Source organism: Salvelinus alpinus, chromosome 11, assembly GCF_045679555.1.
Source record: "Salvelinus alpinus chromosome 11, SLU_Salpinus.1, whole genome shotgun sequence".
NCBI classification, from domain to species: Eukaryota; Metazoa; Chordata; class Actinopteri; order Salmoniformes; family Salmonidae; genus Salvelinus; species Salvelinus alpinus.
Window position 1 is genome coordinate 21,074,722 of NC_092096.1, and position 21,286 is coordinate 21,096,007.

Sequence of the window (21,286 nt, forward strand, 5' to 3'; positions counted from 1 at the left end):
ATCCTGATGAGAGATGATACCCCATCCTGATGAGAGATGATACCCCATCCTGATGGGAGATGATACCCCATCCTGATGGGAGATGATACCCCATCCTGATGAGAGATGATACCCCATCCTGATGGGAGATGATACCCCATCCTGATGAGAGATGATACCCCATCCTGATGAGAGATGATACCCCATCCTGATGAGAGATGATACCCCATCCTGATGAGAGATGATACCCCATCCTGATGAGAGATGATACCCCATCCTGATGAGAGATGATACCCCATCCTGATGAGAGATGATACCCCATCCTGATGAGAGATGATACCCCATCCTGATGGGAGATGATACCCCATCCTGATGAGAGATGATACCCCCCCCCCCCTACAGTAGGACCAGAATACATATCTGTGACAATCTGTGCCCATTCCTTACACCATTGACTCTACTAAATTATTTAGACTTTAATTAGTACGGTGAATGGGTTCACGACAGGCCCTTCCTCCCCAGGACAATATTACTCTGGTTAATGATGAATACAGTTTGCTGAATGGGGAACGCCAGAGAAACTTGGACCAATGCCAGTGCTTTAGAAATGCCAGAAAAACTGAGATTCAAAGTAAACCATTGTTTCACTCTGAGCCATGGTAAACAAATAGATAATTAGTGTATGCAATGAGGAAACCGTGCTTTTTCCATTTCTAAGAGACGGCACACACACACAGCAGGACACCTATATCTACAATGAACCTTCTTCCAACATTACTTGAAAGCACATTTTGTGACACAGCAGGTACTGTTTTGGACATTGCAGTAAAGTATTTTAGAACTGACTGCAAAAACAGAAAGACCTACAAATAACAACTTCAGGTTGTGAGCAAGGACACTTTCCTTTCAAGTGGTCCCCTTAGTGGTGCCCTTAGTGGTTGCTTTAGTGCACATGAACTGTACCAGAAGCACAACCCTTATATAATAACTGGCTTTGTCAATGACTCTGCAAAAACCATCCCCTGTACTGCTTACTTCAGCACTGCAGAGTCATGAAGTGATACCACAACCGCTCCCCTCTGTCTGGATCAGTGTGTGTCTGCTTTTTAACAACACACACACACACACACACACACACACACACACACACACACACACACACACACACACACACACACACACACACACACCCACACACACACACACACACACACACACACACACACACACACACACACACACACACACACACACACACACACACACACACACACCCACACACACACCCACACACCCACACACACACACCCACACACACACACACAAATCCCCCAAAGCTTCCTTTTCAAACAGAAAAGTGCAGAGCCAGCTGCCATCACCAGTCCGGCCTTCTCCTAGCTGGCTCCATGTAGGCAGCAGAGGGATAGACTTAGAGACACAGAGACGCTAAAAGCAGAGCCCTTTACTTATTCATGCCTGTGCTGAGAATCAGGAGGCTGTCGTGTCAAAACACACCCCCTTGTGCCTCGACGGCCTCGTTCTGACAGTAGAGCAATGAGCACACACTTATTTATGATGTATGAGTTGGGCTATTTTTAGATGGGCTTTTAGCCAGAGCAGAAGTCACAATTGTTTCATAATGCCAGATCATGAGAGTGGACGTAGAAAAACCACAGTTTGACTAGTTATTGTGTCTACTGCAGACTGGCAACACCGTTTAGGGGGAAATGCATCACTTGCTTAGGCATCTGTTCATGAAGGTGGAATTTCAGATTGTAACAGCATCAGAACCAAATTTGTACACATTCTTCCATCGCATTTTCCATAACAAATGCTGAAGGCCTGTACATAACATGACCTTGTCAGAATCCAATATTCTCTTCAGAGAAGGCAACAAAGGCTTGGAATGATTCTCCTTCACTGTGGCTCAAGGATTGACTCAAGACCTTTCTCTTTCATGTGAATCACCTTGACAGTGAATAGAGGCTTTGTTTCGACGGCCTCCTCCTTTGACACAAGTTTTGCTGCCACCTCAGAGCATTAACCACAGCTAGCTGCTAACAAAGGTCTAAAGGGTGGAGGTGCAAGACGTCTCAATACTGGTGAAACAGGAGGATGAATCTTGGCTGGCGGTGCAAGACGTCTCAATACTGATGAAACAGGAGGATGAGTCTTGATTGGCGTTGCAAGACGTCTCAATACTGGTGAAACAGGAGGATGAGTCTTGACTGGCGGTGCAAGACGTCTCAATACTGATGAAACAGGAGGATGAATCTTGACTGGCGGTGCAAGACGTCTCAATACTGGTGAAACAGGAGGACGAGTCTTGACTGGCGGTGCAAGACGTCTTGACTGGCGGTGCAAGACGCCTCAATACTGGTGAAACAGGATGATGAGTCTTGACTGGCGGTGCAAGACGTCTCAATACTGGTGAAACAGGAGGACGAGTCTTGACTGGCGGTGCAAGACGTCTCAATACTGGTGAAACTGGAGGACGAGTCTTGACTGGCGGAGCAAGACGTCTCAATACTGGTGAAACAGGAGGACGAGTCTTGACTGGCGGTGCAAGACGTCTCAATACTGATGAAATAGGAGGACGAGTCTTGACTGGCGGTGCAAGACGTCTCAATACTGATGAAACAGGAGGACGAGTCTTAACTGGCGGTGCAAGCCATCTCAATACTGGTGAAACAGGAGGACGAGGTTTGACTCGCGGTGCAAGACGTCTCAATACTGATGAAACAGGAGGACGAGTCTTGACTGGCGTTGCAAGACGTCTCAACACTGATGAAACAGGAGGGTGAGTCTTGACTGGCGTTGCAAGACGTCTCAACACTGGTGAAACAGGAGGGTGAGTCTTGACTGGCGGTGCAAGACGTCTCAATACTGGTGAAACAGGAGGATGAGTCTTGACTGGCGGTGCAAGACGTCTCAATACTGGTGAAACAGCAGGATGAGGCCATTGACTGGCGGTGCTACTGTGCCATCTCAATAGGACTCTTCTTTATGAGGCCATTGGCATGGTCATGAGCCCTTTGTAAGGCAGTGTCATGGTGCTAGCCCTTTCAGTGAACTGGCTAGCAGAGATGTGAACAACCCCCCCCCCTCTCCTGTTAGGAAGGGAGGGGTGGGGCAGTTTTACGACTTTACAACCACGTCGTAAATTCCTTGCAGAGACTCTTGTCTGCCTGGGTCACAGTAGAACAAAGGAACTCTCCCGCCAAATTCTACTACATCCCAGAATTTGAGAATTGAACAATATTCTTATTCTGGAGAATGTGTAAACGGTCGGTGGAGAAGCCAGCTACGACCCGGTCCATTTTGTTTCATGTTTGTGACCTCATGAAAGACAATACATCACATTACCCTAACTCTGTTTATACAGGTTCCTCAGTTATGAGGCTTGCATCTAATTCTTGTATAAAATGAATGAGTGAAGATTAAACTATTTGATGTAAATGATGTAATGTGATATTTAGTCTTCTAAATGAGAGAATTGTTTTCATAAGTAAACTGATGCTCACTCAGCGGCCACGGCCAAGTGAATAGACATTGGTTGGAAATGATGAACCAACCCTTTTTCTACATTTCTATAAAAGCCCCCGTGATGAAAAGTCACCTTGGTTCCAAATAATGGGAGGACTTGTCCGCAACGTTGAAAAGGGCTAATTCTAATTTCAACTCTACAGACCAGGAAACGTGAGAGCTTGCTCCACACGTGAAATGGTATGAACTCTGAACTATTGATCCCCTAAAAAAGTGCATACTAAACTAGCATATATCAGACTGCAGCTGAAAATATGCTCAAATCAAGTACGAGAACACTGACCGACGCGGACGAATCTCCGAATCTCTCAGACCACGTGAACCTCTCACACGACGACCCGGAAGATTCTACAAAGGACGAGGGCGACATCGACTGAGCAGACCAGAGCCTCACATCATCAGCTCAACTATCGAAGCCAGCTCCATGTAAATACAATGCATTGCTTTTTCGATTGAGCGATCATTAGTGGCATATGTATTTATGACATCAGTATTGAACAGACTCAGGCACACATCCACTCCAACTGTTTAGGCAGCCTACTGTAAAAAAACAACTAATAAAATCTCCATAGAACTAAACACAAATCCACACTGTTTCTGCGCCAGATGGTCTCTTCCTTCAAATGTTACTTACCATTCCCAATCAGTATTAATTTAGATGGATTTAGCTAGGTAGCCTCCGTAGTGTTGCGGATACCGCTGCCTTGAGAGCTGCCAGGGGACTCGTTGGTTAGCAGACATAACCATGAAAGGTAATGAGCCCCAACGGAGCTCTTTATGCAAAAAAAACGTTTTTTTTTACAGTACCTCATCCAAATCTCTCTCTCTCTCCATCTCTCTGTCTCTGGCTGAGGATGGGCCTGTTTACCTTCTCAATTAGGCCTTGTAATTTGTCAGGGAGCTGTGACCAATGGGAAGGAAGACTAATCCCAAGATGGTAGCTCATTTTGGGTGGAATAGTGGCAGTTTGTTTTCCTGGACCCAGATTAAGACTATTCCTGGACTTAAAAGCAATTTCAAAGGAGATTCCCTATAGAGTATTCTATTTATTTATCCGGTACTAGGCTTTATCTGGGTCCAGGAAAACAGTCCATCAAGTTTAACAACCAAGCCCAAAAGTTTCAATTGAGAAATTAAATTGGTTTAACATGTTAAATCGCTTACTATTAACTACCGGTGTATGGAACAATATTCGATTTGGTTGGTTTAAAGCTGAATTTCAGGATGGAGTTTTTCACACAGTAAACTGCTAACAACTGGACCTTTGACTGTGAAAACGCAGTGAGGAGGCAAGTGGGAACTCCAGGTCAAAGGACACCAGGCATCAAAGCAAGTCTTGATTGCTTCTAACAAGCCTGTAGTCAACCATCTCCGTAAAGATGCTCCTGTTGTGTAGAGAGCACAGTTTCTCTACGTGAGAAGAGGTACTGCAGGACGTAGCACCAGTTTGGATGCCGAGAGGACAGGAAGGAAAGTTAGGGCAAAGTTAGGCAGGGGCTTTAGGAAATATGGACTTCCATGTTCCATGTTCCAAAAGTTTTGGGATGAGAATGATTTGAGTGTATCCGTCACAGTGGAAGGGAGAGAGAGAGAGAGAGAGAGAGAGAGAGAGAGAGAGAGAGAGAGAGAGAGAGAGAGAGAGAGAGAGAGGAGAGAGAGAGAGAGAGAGAGAGAGGAGACTGCACAAAAGCCTAGCTCAGTTGAGCGAGAGGCTCCCAAATGAATTTCCTTCCCAGAGCCCGTCAGATGTCAGTGGGACTGAGAAATGTCAGGCGCTACAATCACACTGACACACACTGGATGCATCTCAAATGGCACCCTATTCCCTATATAGTGCAGTATTTTTGACCAGAGCCCTATGAGCCCCGGTCAATAGTAGTGTATTATATAGGTAATAGGGTGCCATTTAGGATGCAGATCCTGAGGCAGACAGGAAGGAAGCATTAGAGCAGGGGGATTTAGCCTCCCTCCTCCGGGCAAAAAGCAGCCTTCCGTAATTCACTCCTGAAAGATCCTTATCTAGGCTGCTATACCTGGCCTCCTTCCCACGTCTATGGGATCAGAGACTACATATCCCAATATCCCTGAGGTGCCAGACTATGCAACTACGTCCTCCAGTAAAAGTCACGCCGTCATCTTAAAGTTTGGTATGGATTAGTTAGGGGTAGTGAATAGAGCGTAGTACATGCAGGAGGAGGCGATCCTGGGTTCAGATAGTATTTGAAATAGTTCAAAAACTTTGAGCGTTTGCTCTTGCCTGCCAGAAGCAGGTTTATTATGTCAGGGCTCAATCAAGCTTAGATAAAATATTACAAATGATTTCAAATAGTATATAAACCCACGTCTGGAGGCCATATGAGTGAAAGTGGAGTCTGGGGGAAGACAGCACAGTGGACAGCACAGTGGACAGCACAGTGGACAGCACAGTGGACAGCACAGTGGACAACACAGTGGACAGCACAGTGGACAGCACAGTGGACGGCACAGTGGACGGCACAGTGGACGGCACAGTGGACGGCACAGTGGACAACACAGTGGACAACACAGAGGACGGCACAGTGGACGGCGCAGTGGACAGCACAGTGGACAACACAGTGGACAGCACAGTGGACAGCACAGTGGACAGCACAGTGGACGGCACAGTGGACAGCACAGTGGACAGCACAGTGGACAACACAGTGGACGGCACAGTGGACGGCACAGTGGACGGCACAGTGGACGGCACAGTGGACGGCACAGTGGACGGCACAGTGGACAGCACAGTGGACGGCACAGTGGACGGCACAGTGGACAGCACAGTGGAGAGCACAGTGGACAGCACAGTGGACAACACAGTGGACAGCACAGTGGACAGCACAGTGGACAACACAGTGGACAGCACAGTGGACAGCACAGTGGACAACACAGTGGAGGGCACAGTGGAGGGCACAGTGGACAGCACAGTGGACAGCACAGTGGACAGCACAGTGGACAGCACAGTGGACAGCACAGTGGACAGTGTGGTCTGGACTTCTGATGCGTTTGATTAGCTTAGATCTATCAGTCAGTTCACCTCCAGATCAAAGCTGACAGGCTGACAGCGAGATGAGAGTTAACGTGACGAGCGTAGAGGTTATACTGTATTCAGACCCGCCGCTTTGACGGTTGGAAAGTCCCAGATATGATCTGACTCTCTCCTCTGACTGCTACAGAGAACCTCCAACCCTCCAGGATACAAAACAACCGCTTGATGATCAAGTCTAGGAGCACAAAGGAAGACACACCAAGCAAAATACGTTTCTTCCTCTTTGATAAATCAACGTTTACTCTGCTCAGACTCTTTCTCTTATTCTGTCCTCCTGTTCGCCTCAGTCAAATGATGACAGTTACCAGTATAGTCGGAACCACAAATGCATAACAAATAATAATAATTGAACAGATAGGAAATTAAACATACTATCAAACCAAATATTTTATTAGAAGCTTGAAAAAGTGCTGCCTCCAGAACAGTGGATTCTGACAGTCTGATAATTGAATGAATCTGGGCGTCCACAGAGTAACCAGCAGAGTACTGCATCCAATTTACAGACCTTTCTCAAACTTCCAAGAACACATTCATTTGTCTTCTCAGAATCCCTATATCCACGCGGCGACATCACCTCATCACTTCTCTCCCCGCTGCTATGATTGCATGTCATCAAATCACAGCTTGACAGAATGAAATCAATGACATTTCTCTTCCGCCTGGTTTGCGACGGCAGCTTTCTGTCTGGGAGACGGGAGAGCGTGTCATTTCTGGCGAAGGGCATTCTCGTCTTACATTTACATCTTGGTAATTTAGCAGACGCTCTTATCCAGAGCGACTTACATTCAGTGCATTCAACAACCACATATCACAGTCACTGCTAGTAAAACCTCCCTTTAAAACCAGCAGCTATCAGTAAATTCAGTGCTAATATGAAAAGATATGAGAGAGAAACTGTGGGATTTGATCTGCAACGCACCATGTGGATGCAGCAGGCTTTTGCTTCAGCCCAGGCAGTAACACAAACTGATTCAACTAATCCTATTCTTCAATCAAGAAACCAGTTCCTCCCATTGGTTTCAATACAGTCTATAGGGTTGGAGAACTAGCTGTGGTCCAGAAACACAAGTAATGCTCCACGTTTCCCAAAGGTACAGATCCAGGATCAGCTTCCTCTCCCCCAATCCTAGCCTTAATCGTTAGTGGAGAAAATGCAATAATGATCCACGATCATCAGCTAGGGGAAATTGCACCCTCCTCCACCAGTAACCCAAGTAGTTGTGATGAAGCCACGCCCTTACCTGTCTGCGTCCCCGTGCACCTCCTTGACCACCCTCTGGGTGACCTCTAGCGACGTGTTCAGGTCAGGGGCGCGGCCGACGTTCCGCGAGTATAGGTGAAGACCACCGTCTGTAAGGTACCTATAAAGAAGAAACTAAATCACTAAGCTGGGTTGTGTGCGCGACTGTGTGTATCGGGAGTGTGAGTGTGTGTGTGTATTGGGAGTGTGTGTGTGTGTGTGTAATGGGAGTGTGAGTGTGTGTGTGTATTGGGAGTGTGTGTGTGTGTGTAATGGGATTGTGTGTGTGTGTGTATCGGGAGTGTGAGTGTGTGTGTGTGTGTGTGTGTGTGTGTGTGTGTGTGTGTGTATTGGGAGTGTGTGTGCGTGTGTGCATACCCACGTGTGCATGCCCACGTGTGTGCGCACACATTTACAGGGTTGTAATCAGAGACGGCTGATAGGACATGAAAGTACATTAGGTTTAAGCTAATTAGGATCATAATTCAGCTAATCACTTTTTCATCCCTAGGTGCTATACGTTTTGCCCCTACAGTAACTTAATCATAGTTAATGTGGATGGTTCGTTCGGATGGTGTTCAATAAATCAATTTCATACATGAACAAATAGGATGGGAGAACTAATGCAGGGATAAGTTCCACATGGCACCCTATACCCTTTATAGTGCACTACTTTATACCAGAGCCCTATGAGGCCTGGTCAAATGTAGTGCACTATATAGGGAATAAGGTGCAATCTGGGACTCAGATCATATGGGTGTTGGTGAAGAGCACTTATCAGTGTTCACAGAGGAAGGTTAACGATTAACACAGTGATGTACAATAGATCTGTGGCTCCTCTTTCTCACTGAGCGAACACAGTGATGTACAATAGATCTGGGGCTACTCTTTCTCACTGAGCGAACACAGTGATGTACAATAGATCTGGGGCTCCTCTTTCTCACTGAGCGAACACAGTGATGTACAATAGATCTGGGGCTCCTCTTTCTCACTGAGCGAACACAGTGATGTACAATAGATCTGGGGCTCCTCTTTCTCACTGAGCGAACACAGTGATGTACAATAGATCTGGGGCTCCTCTTTCTCACTGAGCGAACACAGTGATGTACAATAGATCTGGGGCTCCTCTTTCTCACTGAGCGAACACAGTGATGTACAATAGATCTGGGGCTCCTCTTTCTCACTGAGCGAACACAGTGATGTACAATAGATCTGGGGCTCCTCTTTCTCACTGAGCGAACACAGTGATGTACAATAGATCTGGGGCTCCTCTTTCTCACTGAGCGAACACAGTGATGTACAATAGATCTGGGGCTCCTCTTTCTCACTGAGCGAACACAGTGATGTACAATAGATCTGGGGCTCCTCTTCCTCACTGAGCGAACACAGTGATGTACAATAGATCTGGGGCTCCTCTTTCTCACTGAGCGAACACAGTGATGTACAATAGATCTGGGGCTCCTCTTTCTCACTGAGCGAACACAGTGATGTACAATAGATCTGGGGCTCCTCTTTCTCACTGAGCGAACACAGTGATGTACAATAGATCTGGGGCTCCTCTTTCTCACTGAGCGAACACAGTGATGTACAATAGATCTGGGGCTCCTCTTTCTCACTGAGCGAACACAGTGATGTACAATAGATCTGGGGCTCCTCTTCCTCACTGAGCGAACACAGTGATGTACAATAGATCTGGGGCTCCTCTTTCTCACTGAGCGAACACAGTGATGTACAATAGATCTGGGGCTCCTCTTTCTCACTGAGCGAACACAGTGATGTACAATAGATCTGGGGCTCCTCTTTCTCACTGAGCAAACACAGTGATGTACAATAGATCTGGGGCTCCTCTTTCTCACTGAGCGAACACAGTGATGTACAATAGATCTGGGGCTACTCTTTCTCACTGAGCGATGTGTCAGCCAGCTATTGAGAGTTGGTATGGAATGTACACGTATGGTGAATTCCTCCCGTCGCAGCTCAATAGCTGTGTGAATGCCACAACTTCATCGCCCCTCATATGTTCTCCTGTCTCACCATTCCATTTGGAAGAATCGCTAAGGTCTTGGCAATAACTGTGATTTTTGTTTTCAATAACAGGATTGACCCTGAATGTGTGTGTGCCTGGGGGTGTTGGGAGAAGCAGAAGACACATTTATGTTCTAACCAACGGACAATATAGAATCTATTCTATTCTGTCTATGGCGTAGTCGCTTACCCACTGGTGATGTCATCTGTCCTGACGTTCTTCCCCAGGATGTCTCCGTCGCTCATGTACCCTGCCACGTCCATCTCCAGCATCCCCTCCGGCCCTCCTCCCTTCTCCCCCTGCTCGGCCCCTCTCGCCCCTGCCGTCGCCGCTCGCCTCAGGGGGGCGCTGTACACAAACCGGGAGGAGTCCGAGTGACCGTACCGCCCAGTGGCGCCACCTGTGCTGGCACCCGTCCGAGGTGGTGGGACTGTGGTGTAGGTACTGGGCATAGAAGGGGCGTCGCCAGCTTGTAGGCGGGGGCTTGGGGCTGATTGGCCGAGGCGCCAGGAGGTAATGGGGGCGGAGCGACTGGTGATGCTCCGCCCGTTGACCTCTGTGGTCACTGTGCTGTCGAAGGTCGTCTCCAAGGTGCTGAAGAGGGCAGAGAGTTGGAGAGAGCAGAAAAGAGGGAGAGAGAGAGAGAGAGAGAGAGAGAGAGAGAGAGGGGAAAAGAGAGAGAGGAAAAGAGAGAGAGAGGGGGATTGTGAGAAAGAGAGCGTGATTAGGAAAGTTTAGGGACAGATCAGCTCAGCCCCCTGGCACAGCCACAGAGAGGATTTGAGCAGAGAGATCAATACTTTCAGCTCTGCTGACGCTTTACAAATATTCCCAATCTTTCCACCAGGGTGAGCTCTGGGGTGAAGTGCAAAACTGATCCAAGATTAGATCAGCATCTAGGGTCAACTTCACCCCAAGGTGACAGGAGTTTAGTTTGGAGAGACCCTGTTGAATGACCATATGGTGAACCCACAGCCAGCTCAACACACAGACCCAAATGTCCCTAAAAGATGTTCCTATTAGCATGTGCACCGTTGTATGAAGGACACGTTGCTCAGGCAGACAGGTAGTGTTGTTGCAACGAAGTAGTTTCCCTAAAATGGATGCCACTCGTTACCTCCACACACATCACCTACTGTAAGTGTGTGTTTGTGTGTGTGTATATGTGTGTGTCTAGCCTGCTATCTCGTAGCCTGACCTTCCTAAAGTTATATTTATTTCAGTTTTTTAAAGGGATAGTTCACTCAAAAACTATGCAAAACACAATCTCAGTTTTTGCTCTGTACTGAAAGTGCTCTATTACACACACACACACACACACACACACACACACACACACACACACACACACACACACACACACACACACACACACACACACACACACACACACACACACACACACACACACACACACACACACACACACACACACACAGCTTGAGCTCTCTCTGGTGGAAAGATAACTACATTACAAATCAAATCAAATCAAATCAAATTTTATTAGTCACATACACATGGTTAGCAGATGTTAATGCGAGTGTAGCGAAATGCTTGTGCTTCTAGTTCCGACAATGCAGTAATAACCAACAAGTAATCTAACCTAACAATTCCACAACTACTACCTTACACACACACACAAGTGTAAAGGGATAAAGAATATGTACATAAAGATATATGAATGAGTGGTGGTACAGAACGGCATGGCAGATGCAGTAGATGGTATAGAGTACGGTATATACATATGAGATGAGTACTGTAGGGTATGTAAACATAAAGTGGCATAGTTTAAAGTGGCTAGTGGTACATGTATTACATAAAGATGGCAAGATGCAGTAGATGATATAGAGTACAGTATATACATATGAGATGGGTAATGTAGGGTATGTAAACATTATATTAAGTGGCATTGTTTAAAGTGGCTAGTGGTACATTTTTACATAATTTCCATCAATTCCCATTTTTAAAGTGGCTGGAGTTGAGTCAGTATGTTGGCAGCGGCCGCTAAATGTTAGTGGTGGCTGTTTAACAGTCTGATGGCCTTGAGATAGAAGCTGTTTTTCAGTCTCTCGGTCCCTGCTTTGATGCACCTGTACTGACCTCGCCTTCTGGATGATAGCGGGGTGAACAGGCAGTGGCTTGGGTGGTTGCTGTCCTTGATGATCTTTATGGCCTTCCTGTGACATCGGGTGGTGTAGGTGTCCTGGAGGGCAGGTAGTTTGCCCCCGGTGATGCGTTCTGCAGACCTCACTACCCTCTGGAGAGCCTTACGGTTGTGGGCGGAGCAGTTGCCGTACCAGGCGGTGATACAGCCCGACAGGATGCTCTCGATTGTGCATCTGTAGAAGTTTGTGAGTGCTTTTGGTGACAAGCCGAATTTCTTCAGCCTCCTGAGGTTGAAGAGGCGCTGCTGCGCCTTCTTCACAACGCTGTCTGTGTGGGTGGACCAATTCAGTTTGTCCGTGATGTGTACACCGAGGAACTTAAAACTTTCCACCTTCTCCACTACTGACCCGTCGATGTGGATAGGGGGGTGCTCCCTCTGCTGTTTCCTGAAGTCCACAATCATCTCCTTTGTTTTGTTGACGTTGAGTGTGAGGTTATTTTCCTGACACCACACTCCGAGGGCCCTCACCTCCTCCCTGTAGGCCGTCTCGTCGTTGTTGGTAATCAAGCCTACCACTGTAGTGTCATCCGCAAACTTGATGATTGAGTTGGAGGCGTGCATGGCCACGCAGTCGTGGGTGAACAGGGAGTACAGGAGAGGGCTCAGAACGCACCCTTGTGGGGCCCCAGTGTTGAGGATCAGCGGGGTGGAGATGTTGTTACCTACCCTCACCACCTGGGGGCGGCCCGTCAGGAAGTCCAGGACCCAGTTGCACAGGGCGGGGTCGAGACCCAGGGTCTCGAGCTTGATGACGAGTTTGGAGGGTACTATGGTGTTGAATGCTGAGCTGTAATCGATGAACAGCATTCTCACATGGGTATTCCTCTTGTCCAGATGGGTTAGGGCAGTGTGCAGTGTGGTTGCGATTGCGTCGTCTGTGGACCTATTGGGTCGGTAAGCAAATTGGAGTGGGTCTAGGGTGTCCGGTAGGGTGGAGGTGATATGGTCCTTGACTAGTCTCTCAAAGCACTTCATGATGACGGAAGTGAGTGCTACGGGGCGGTAGTCGTTTAGCTCAGTTACCTTAGCTTTCTTGGGAACAGGAACAATGGTGGCCCTCTTGAAGCATGTGGGAACAGCAGACTGGGATAAGGATTGATTGAATATGTCCGTAAACACACCAGCCAGCTGGTCTGCGCATGCTCTGAGGACGCGGCTGGGAATGCCGTCTGGGCCTGCAGCCTTGCGAGGGTTAACACGTTTAAATGTTTTACTCACCTCGGCTGCAGTGAAGGAGAGCCCGCAGGTTTTGGTAGGGGGCCGTGTCAGTGGCACTGTATTGTCCTCAAAGCGGGCAAAAAAGTTGTTTAGCCTGTCTGGGAGCAAGACATCCTGGTCCGCGACGGGGCTGGTTTTCTTTTTGTAATCCGTGATTGACTGTAGACCCTGCCACATACCTCTTGTGTCTGAGCTGTTGAATTGCGACTCGATTTTGTCTCTGTACTGGGACTTAGCCTGTTTGATTGCCTTGCGGAGAGAATAGCTACACTGTTTGTATTCGGTCATGCTTCCGGTCACCTTGCCCTGGTTAAAAGCAGTGGTTCGCGCTTTCAGTTTCACGCGAATGCTGCCGTCAATCCACGGTTTCTGGTTTGGGAATGTTTTAATCGTTGCTGTGGGTACGACATCGTCAATGCACTTCCTAATGAACTCGCTCACCGAATCAGCATATTCGTCAATATTGTTGTTGGACGCGATGCGGAACATATTCCAATCCGCGTGATCGAAGCAGTCTTGAAGCGTGGATTCAGATTGGTCGGACCAGCGTTGAACAGACCTGAGCGCGGGAGCTTGTTGTTTGAGTTTCTGTTTGTAGGCTGGAATCAACAAAATGGAGTCGTGGTCAGCTTTTCCGAAAGGGGGGCGGGGGAGGGCCTTATATGCGTCGCGGAAATTAGTATAACAATGATCTAGGGTTTTTCCAGCCCTGGTAGCACAATCGATATGCTGATAGAATTTAGGGAGTTTTGTTTTTAGATTAGCCTTGTTAAAATCCCCAGCTACGATGAATGCAGCCTCAGGGTGTGTGGTTTCCAGTTTACAAAGAGTCAGATAAAGTTCGTTCAGGGCCATCGATGTGTCTGCTTGGGGGGGAATATATACGGCTGTGATTATGATTGAAGAGAATTCCCTTGGTAGATAATGCGGTCGACATTTGATTGTGAGGAGTTCTAGATCAGGTGAACAGAATGACTTGAGTTCCTGTGTGTTGTTATGATGATCACACCACACCATTACAGTCATGTCTGGAGGTCATCTCCATCATTGATGTATAATCCACAAATATCAATGTCCTAAAATCTACATGTTCCAATACATTCCATCCTATTCACACTATGGCTGTTTATATCTCATGATTTATAAAACAGGATATAAAACTTGATTTTAAAGAGATTCAAACTGTATCAAACAAGAGCCAAAGTAAAGATGCTGAGAGGAGCATAACAACAAGATGGATTGTGATGATCATTAGGGACAGATGACATCCATCTAAACCACTGTCTAACACTGAGACTGATCCATCTTTAACCACTGTCTAACACTGAGACTGATCCATCTCTAACCACTGTCTAACACTGAGACTGATCCTTCTCTAACCACTGACTAACACTGAGACTGATCCTTCTCTAATCACTGTCTAACACTGAGACTGATCCATCTCTAACCACTGTCTAACACTGAGACTGATCCATCTCTAACCACTGTCTAACACTGAGACTGATCCATCTCTAACCACTGTCTAACACTGAGACTGATCCATCTCTAACCACTGACTAACACTGAGACTGATCCATCTCTAACCACTGACTAACACTGAGACTGATCCATCTCTAACCACTGTCTAACACTGAGACGGATCCATCTCTAACCACTGTCTAACACTGAGACTGATCCATCTCTAACCACTGTCTAACACTGAGACTGATCCATCTCTAACCACTGTCTAACACTGAGACTGATCCATCTCTAACCACTGTCTAACACTGAGACTGATCCATCTCTAACCACTGTCTAACACTGAGACTGATCCTTCTCTAACCACTGACTAACACTGAGACTGATCCACCTCTAACCACTGTCTAACACTGAGACTGATCCATCTCTAACCACTGTCTAACACTGAGACCGATCCATCTCTAACCACTGTCTAACACTGAGACCGATCCATCTCTAACCACTGACTAACACTGAGACTGATCCATCTTAAACCACTGACTAACACTGAGACGGATCCATCTCTAACCACTGTCTAACACTGAGACTGATCCATCTCTAACCACTGTCTAACACTGAGACTGATCCTTCTCTAACCACTGACTAACACTGAGACGGATCCATCTCTAACCACTGTCTAACACTGAGACTGATCCATCTCTAACCACTGTCTAACACTGAGACTGAACCATCTTTAACCACTGTCTAACACTGAGACTGATCCATCTTAAACCACTGTCTAACACTGAGACTGATCCTTCTCTAACCACTGGGGATGTGTGAGGTCACAACCATATGAGTGTTGGTTTGTGAGTGAGTGTGTATGTGTGTGTGTGTGTTTGTGTGGTTGTATGAGGATGTGTGTATGAGGTTGTGTGTGTTGTATGTGTGTGAGGTTCTCTGTGTGTGTGTTGTTCTGTGTGTGTGTGAGGTTGTGCGTGTGAGCTATCAGGAGCACACAGAGGCTGCAGCCATGTGATCCTAGCCGGGGAAGGAGATAGCTAGCAATGTCACAACCACAGTCACTCTGCATCACCATCAACCCCTGCTGAATTCATCCCTTGGACACACACACACACACACACACACACACACACACACACACACACACACACACACACACACACACACACACACACACACACACACACACACACACACACACACACACACACACACACACAAAGCAGTTGACAGCGATGGTTAGTTAATATGGTGTAACGTTACAGCAGTGTGTCTCTATGGAACAATATGTTTCTGTAGTATGTGGACAGAGAGAGAGAGATAGGGAGAAGTAATGTGTGTGTGTGTGTGTGTTTGGAGGAGAGAGGAGAGCTGTGACTGTAGCGTTCCAGACCTGGTTGCCAGATCCTGATCAGGTATCCATCAGGTATCCCTCATAGTGTTTGAGATAACCTGCTGTGGCGTGCCACTGAGCAGGTGTGTTTGATTATTCCTGTGCCAGTGCTGTGTGCAGGCAGGCAGGCAGGGTGTGGGAGCCCCATTGTCAGAGGGTCACCACTGCCCCCTATGGCACATGTTGGTACCGCAGCTCCAATAATGTAGTCTGAAGCGATTCTCTAAAGCCCTGTTTACACTTGGAGCTAACATGGGTCATGAGACCTGATCTTATCCACATCCTGATTGTGCCCACATTTTCAGGTATTAAAATGTGTCTCTTATCTGTCCATTGTCTACGCATTGTGATAAGATTCCCTGGTGGCTCCTTGTAGGCAAATTATTTCACAGCTATTCTTTCAAAATAATATTTATTTATTTATTTTATGACACATATTGACTGCATTAGCCAATGGTGCCAGCTGTCAATGATTTTAGGATCAGGATGATTTACATGGTTTCACTGTGCAGATCCATCTACACTACAATAAGACACAATGCATGTCTGACTACCTCCTGAAGTGACCTATATCAGTGTCTAGGTGGGGTCTGACTACCTCCTGAAGTGATCTATATCAGTGTCTAGATGGGGCCCAGGGCATGAGTCAGTCCACATACAGTAGTAGGTGACATATCCCTCACATTTCCATGTATCTAATACACACACACACACACACACACACACACACACACACACACACACACACACACACACACACACACACACACACACACACACACACACACACACACACACACACACACACACACACACACACACACACACACAATCCTGTCTCCAGGAAGGTGGAAGACTGATATGGTGTCATCACGGAGGCTAACCCACAGTATGGGAGCGGCCCTCTTCCTCTCCAAACCCAGAAATCAATAGTCAGGATGAAACGGGGTGGAAACAGCACAGGAAGAATGGGGGGGGGGGGCACAACCTTGATGTGTGTATCCACATTTACAGAGAATATTGTTTTCCCATCGTTGACCTGGAGTGTGCTGGTTAAGGTAATATGAAGGACGGTAGAATAATGATCCTGCCTGTCTGGAGTATGTACTGCATGGACATGGATGGGAGAGCTTCATTCAATAGGTCTGCATTGGGCTGCCGCTGGTTGAAATGCATGGGGGTGTTGAGGTACAGCTGTATGTGCATTGGGCTGCCGCTGGTTGAAATGCATGGGGGTGTTGAGGTACAGCTGTATGTGCATTGGGCTGCCGCTGGTTGAAATGCATGGGGGTGTTGAGGTACAGCTGTATGTGCATTGGGCTGCCGCTGGTTGAAATGCATGGGGGTGTTGAGGTACAGCTGTATGTGCATTGGGCTGCCGCTGGTTGAAATGCATGGGGGTGTTGAGGTACAGCTGTATGTGCATTGGGCTGCCGCTGGTTGAAATGCATGGGGGTGTTGAGGTACAGCTGTATGTGCATTGGGCTGCCGCTGGTTGAAATGCATGGGGGTGTTGAGGTAGAGCTGTATGTGCATTGGGCTGCCGCTGGTTGAAATGCATGGGGGTGTTGAGGTAGAGCTGTATGTGCTGGTTGAAATGCATGGGGGTGTTGAGATAGAGCTGTATGTGCTGGTTGAAATGCATGGGGGTGTTGAGGTACAGCTGTATGTGCTGGTTGAAATGCATGGGGGTGTTGAGGTACAGCTGTATGTGCATTGGGCTGCCGCTGGTTGAAATGCATGGGGGTGTTGTGTTGAGGTAGAGCTGTATGTGCATTGGGCTGCCGCTGGTTGAAATGCATGGGGGTGTTGAGGTACAGCTGTATGTGCTGGTTGAAATGCATGGGGGTGTTGAGGTACAGCTGTATGTGCATTGGGCTGCCGCTGGTTGAAATGCATGGGGGTGTTGAGGTACAGCTGTATGTGCATTGGGCTGCCGCTGGTTGAAATGCATGGGGGTGTTGTGTTGAGGTAGAGCTGTATGTGCATTGGGCTGCCGCTGGTTGAAATGCATGGGGGTGTTGAGGTACAGCTGTATGTGCTGGTTGAAATGCATGGGGGTGTTGAGGTAGAGCTGTATGTGCTGGTTGAAATGCATGGGGGTGTTGAGGTACAGCTGTATGTGCATTGGGCTGCCGCTGGTTGAAATGCATGGGGGTGTTGAGGTACAGCTGTATGTGCATTGGGCTGCCGCTGGTTGAAATGCATGGGGGTGTTGAGGTAGAGCTGTATGTGCATTGGGCTGCCGCTGGTTGAAATGCATGGGGGTGTTGAGGTAGAGCTGTATGTGCTGGTTGAAATGCATGGGGGTGTTGAGGTACAGCTGTATGTGCATTGGGCTGCCGCTGGTTGAAATGCATGGGGGTGTTGAGGTAGAGCTGTATGTGCTGGTTGAAATGCATGGGGGTGTTGAGGTAGAGCTGTATGTGCTGGTTGAAATGCATGGGGGTGTTGAGGTAGAGTTGTATGTGCATTGGGCTGCCGCTGGTTGAAATGCATGGGGGTGTTGAGGTAGAGCTGTATGTGCTGGTTGAAATGCATGGGGGTGTTGAGGTACAGCTGTATGTGCATTGGGCTGCCGCTGGTTGAAATGCATGGGGGTGTTGAGGTAGAGCTGTATGTGCGGTGGGCGCCCAGGTTGACAGGTGTTACAGATCAATTGGTTTCACCACTGATGGCGTGAAGGAAATGCGTTTAGCCTGTGCAAGTCTACGTCCCAAATGGCACCCTATTCCCTACAGAGTGCACAGGGCTCTGGTCAAAGTAGTGCACTACAGGGAACAGGGTGCCATTTGAGACACTGCCTAAGCCTGCATCTGTGAGAAATCCCATGCTCTCCTCAGCACGGTGTATCTGCCCAGCAGATATCCAAACATCGTATAGCTGTGAATAATTGACTCTGCCTATAACGCTGTAAACACCAATTAAACAAACTAGACCGGGTAAAGCTAGTACATTTAAAATGTCATCCGAGGAGTCAGAATCCCGTGGGACTAATACACAGCCACAGTGGAAAGGGATTTTTGGGGGCAATTGTTCTTTGCTTGCAATCTCGGGAATCGCCCTTGAAGAGCACAGCATCTTTTCATATGCGGAAAACATATTTCTCTTCAAATGTCAATCAATACTATTTTTTAAATTCCGTCTGGGTGTAGGTTGGACAGAGAACCAAACACGGGCTTTGATCGATACAGATTATCTGTGGTGGTGTGGCATGCAACGTCTGGGTCTTGGAGGAATGTGGAGGTTACTGTGAGGATTGTTAGTGTTGTGGTGGATGGCGCTCTGTTTCAAGCAGAGTTCAATTACAAACCGGGCGGGAGGCCCTGGGGCTGGGATTCACACGTTAGAATCAGCCATAGAGAACAACCAGTACATGAGTTAAAACAGAGAAACCACCACACAGAGAGGTCCTTTAAACGGGTTATAACAGAGAAACCACCACACAGAGAGGCCCTTTAAATGGGTTATAACAGAGAAACCACCACACAGAGGTCCTTTAAATGGGTTATAACAGAGAAACCACCACATAGAGAGGTCCTTTAAATGGGTTATAACAGAGAAACCACCACACAGAGGTTCTTTAAATGGGTTATAACAGAGAAACCACCACAGAGAGGTCCTTTAAATGGGTTATAACAGAGAAACCACCACAGAGAGGTCCTTTAAATGGGTTATAACAGAGAAACCACCACACAGAGAGGTCCTTTAAATGGGTTATAACAGAGAAACCACCACACAGAGAGGTCCTTTAAATGGGTTATAACAGAGAAACCACCACACAGAGAGGTCCTTTAAATGGGTTATAACAGAGAAACCACCACACAGAGAGGTCCTTTAAATGGGTTAAAACAGAGAAACCACCACGCAGAGAGGTCCTTTAAACGGGTTATAACAGAGAAACCACCACGCAGAGAGGTCCTTTAAATGGGTTATAACAGAGAAACCACCACACAGAGAGGTCCTTTAAATGGGTTATAACAGAGAAACCACCACACAGAGAGGTCCTTTAAATGGGTTATAACAGAGAAACCACCACACAGAGAGGTCCTTTAAACGGTTATAACAGAGAAACCACCACACAGAGAGGTCCTTTAAATGGGTTATAACAGAGAAACCACCACAGAGAGGTCCTTTAAATGGGTTATAACAGAGAAACCACCACACAGAGAGGTCCTTTAAATGGGTTATAACAGAGAAACCACCACACAGAGAGGTCCTTTAAATGGGTTATAACAGAGAAACCACCACACAGAGAGGTCCTTTAAATGGGTTATAACAGAGAAACCACCACGCAGAGAGGTCCTTTAAATGGGATATAACAGAGAAACCACCACACAGAGAGGTCCTTTAAATGGGTTATAACAGAGAAACCACCACAGAGAGGTCCTTTAAATGGGTTATAACAGAGAAACCACCACACAGAGAGGTCCTTTAAATGGGTTATAACAGAGAAACCACCACACAGAGAGGTCCTTTAAATGGGTTATAACAGAGAAACCACCACAGAGAGAGGTCCTTTAAATGGGTTATAACAGAGAGACCACCACACAGAGAGGTCCTTTAAACGGGTTATAACAGAGAAACCACCACAGAGAGGTCCTTTAAATGGGTTAAAACAGAGAAACCACCACACAGAGAGGTCCTTTAAATGGGTTATAACAGAGAAACCACCACACAGAGAGGTCCTTTAAATGGGTTATAACAGAGAGACCACCACACAGAGAGGTCCTTTAAATGGGTTATAACAGAGAAACCACCACACAGAGAGGTCCTTTAAATGGGTTATAACAGAGAAACCACCACACAGAGAGGTCCTTTAAACGGTTATAACAGAGAAACCACCACGCAGAGAGGTCCTTTACATTTCTATACTATTCCTGACAGGATATCAGATTGATGACAAACACAGCCTCTCTATCAGCTGGACCAGATGGCCATGAAGTACGCACGCCATGGAAATGAAGCTCCAGTCAGAAAAGAAAAAAGAAATCCCTCATATAAATAACAATCACGCACTGTGGGCCGGTTCTTCATGCAGCAGTGATTCATTACAATGGAGGTGAAAAACCTTCGCCCTGATTACCTCTTCACGGCAATTTCTGTGTGTGAAAGACCTTTTAATGGCTTGCCCATTCTCTAGTTACGAGCCCCATTGGAATTCCTGTCTGATACCCTCACTCTATTTACAC

The 21,286-nt window shown here is 47.1% G+C and overlaps 1 protein-coding gene across 6 annotated transcripts in view; it reads right to left on the reverse strand.

Moving 5' to 3' along the window:
- nav3 (neuron navigator 3) overlaps window positions 1–21,286 on the reverse strand; it is a 234,014-nt gene that overhangs the window by 61,404 nt on the left and 151,324 nt on the right. For all 6 annotated transcript variants that reach the window (XM_071332043.1, XM_071332044.1, XM_071332047.1 and 3 more), the window contains exons 11-12: window positions 10,045–10,449; window positions 7,831–7,950 (exon numbers count right to left, since the gene is read on the reverse strand). In XM_071332043.1, coding sequence (XP_071188144.1) covers window positions 7,831–7,950; window positions 10,045–10,449 — 525 coding nt within the window. The remainder of the gene's footprint in view (window positions 1–7,830; window positions 7,951–10,044; window positions 10,450–21,286) is intronic.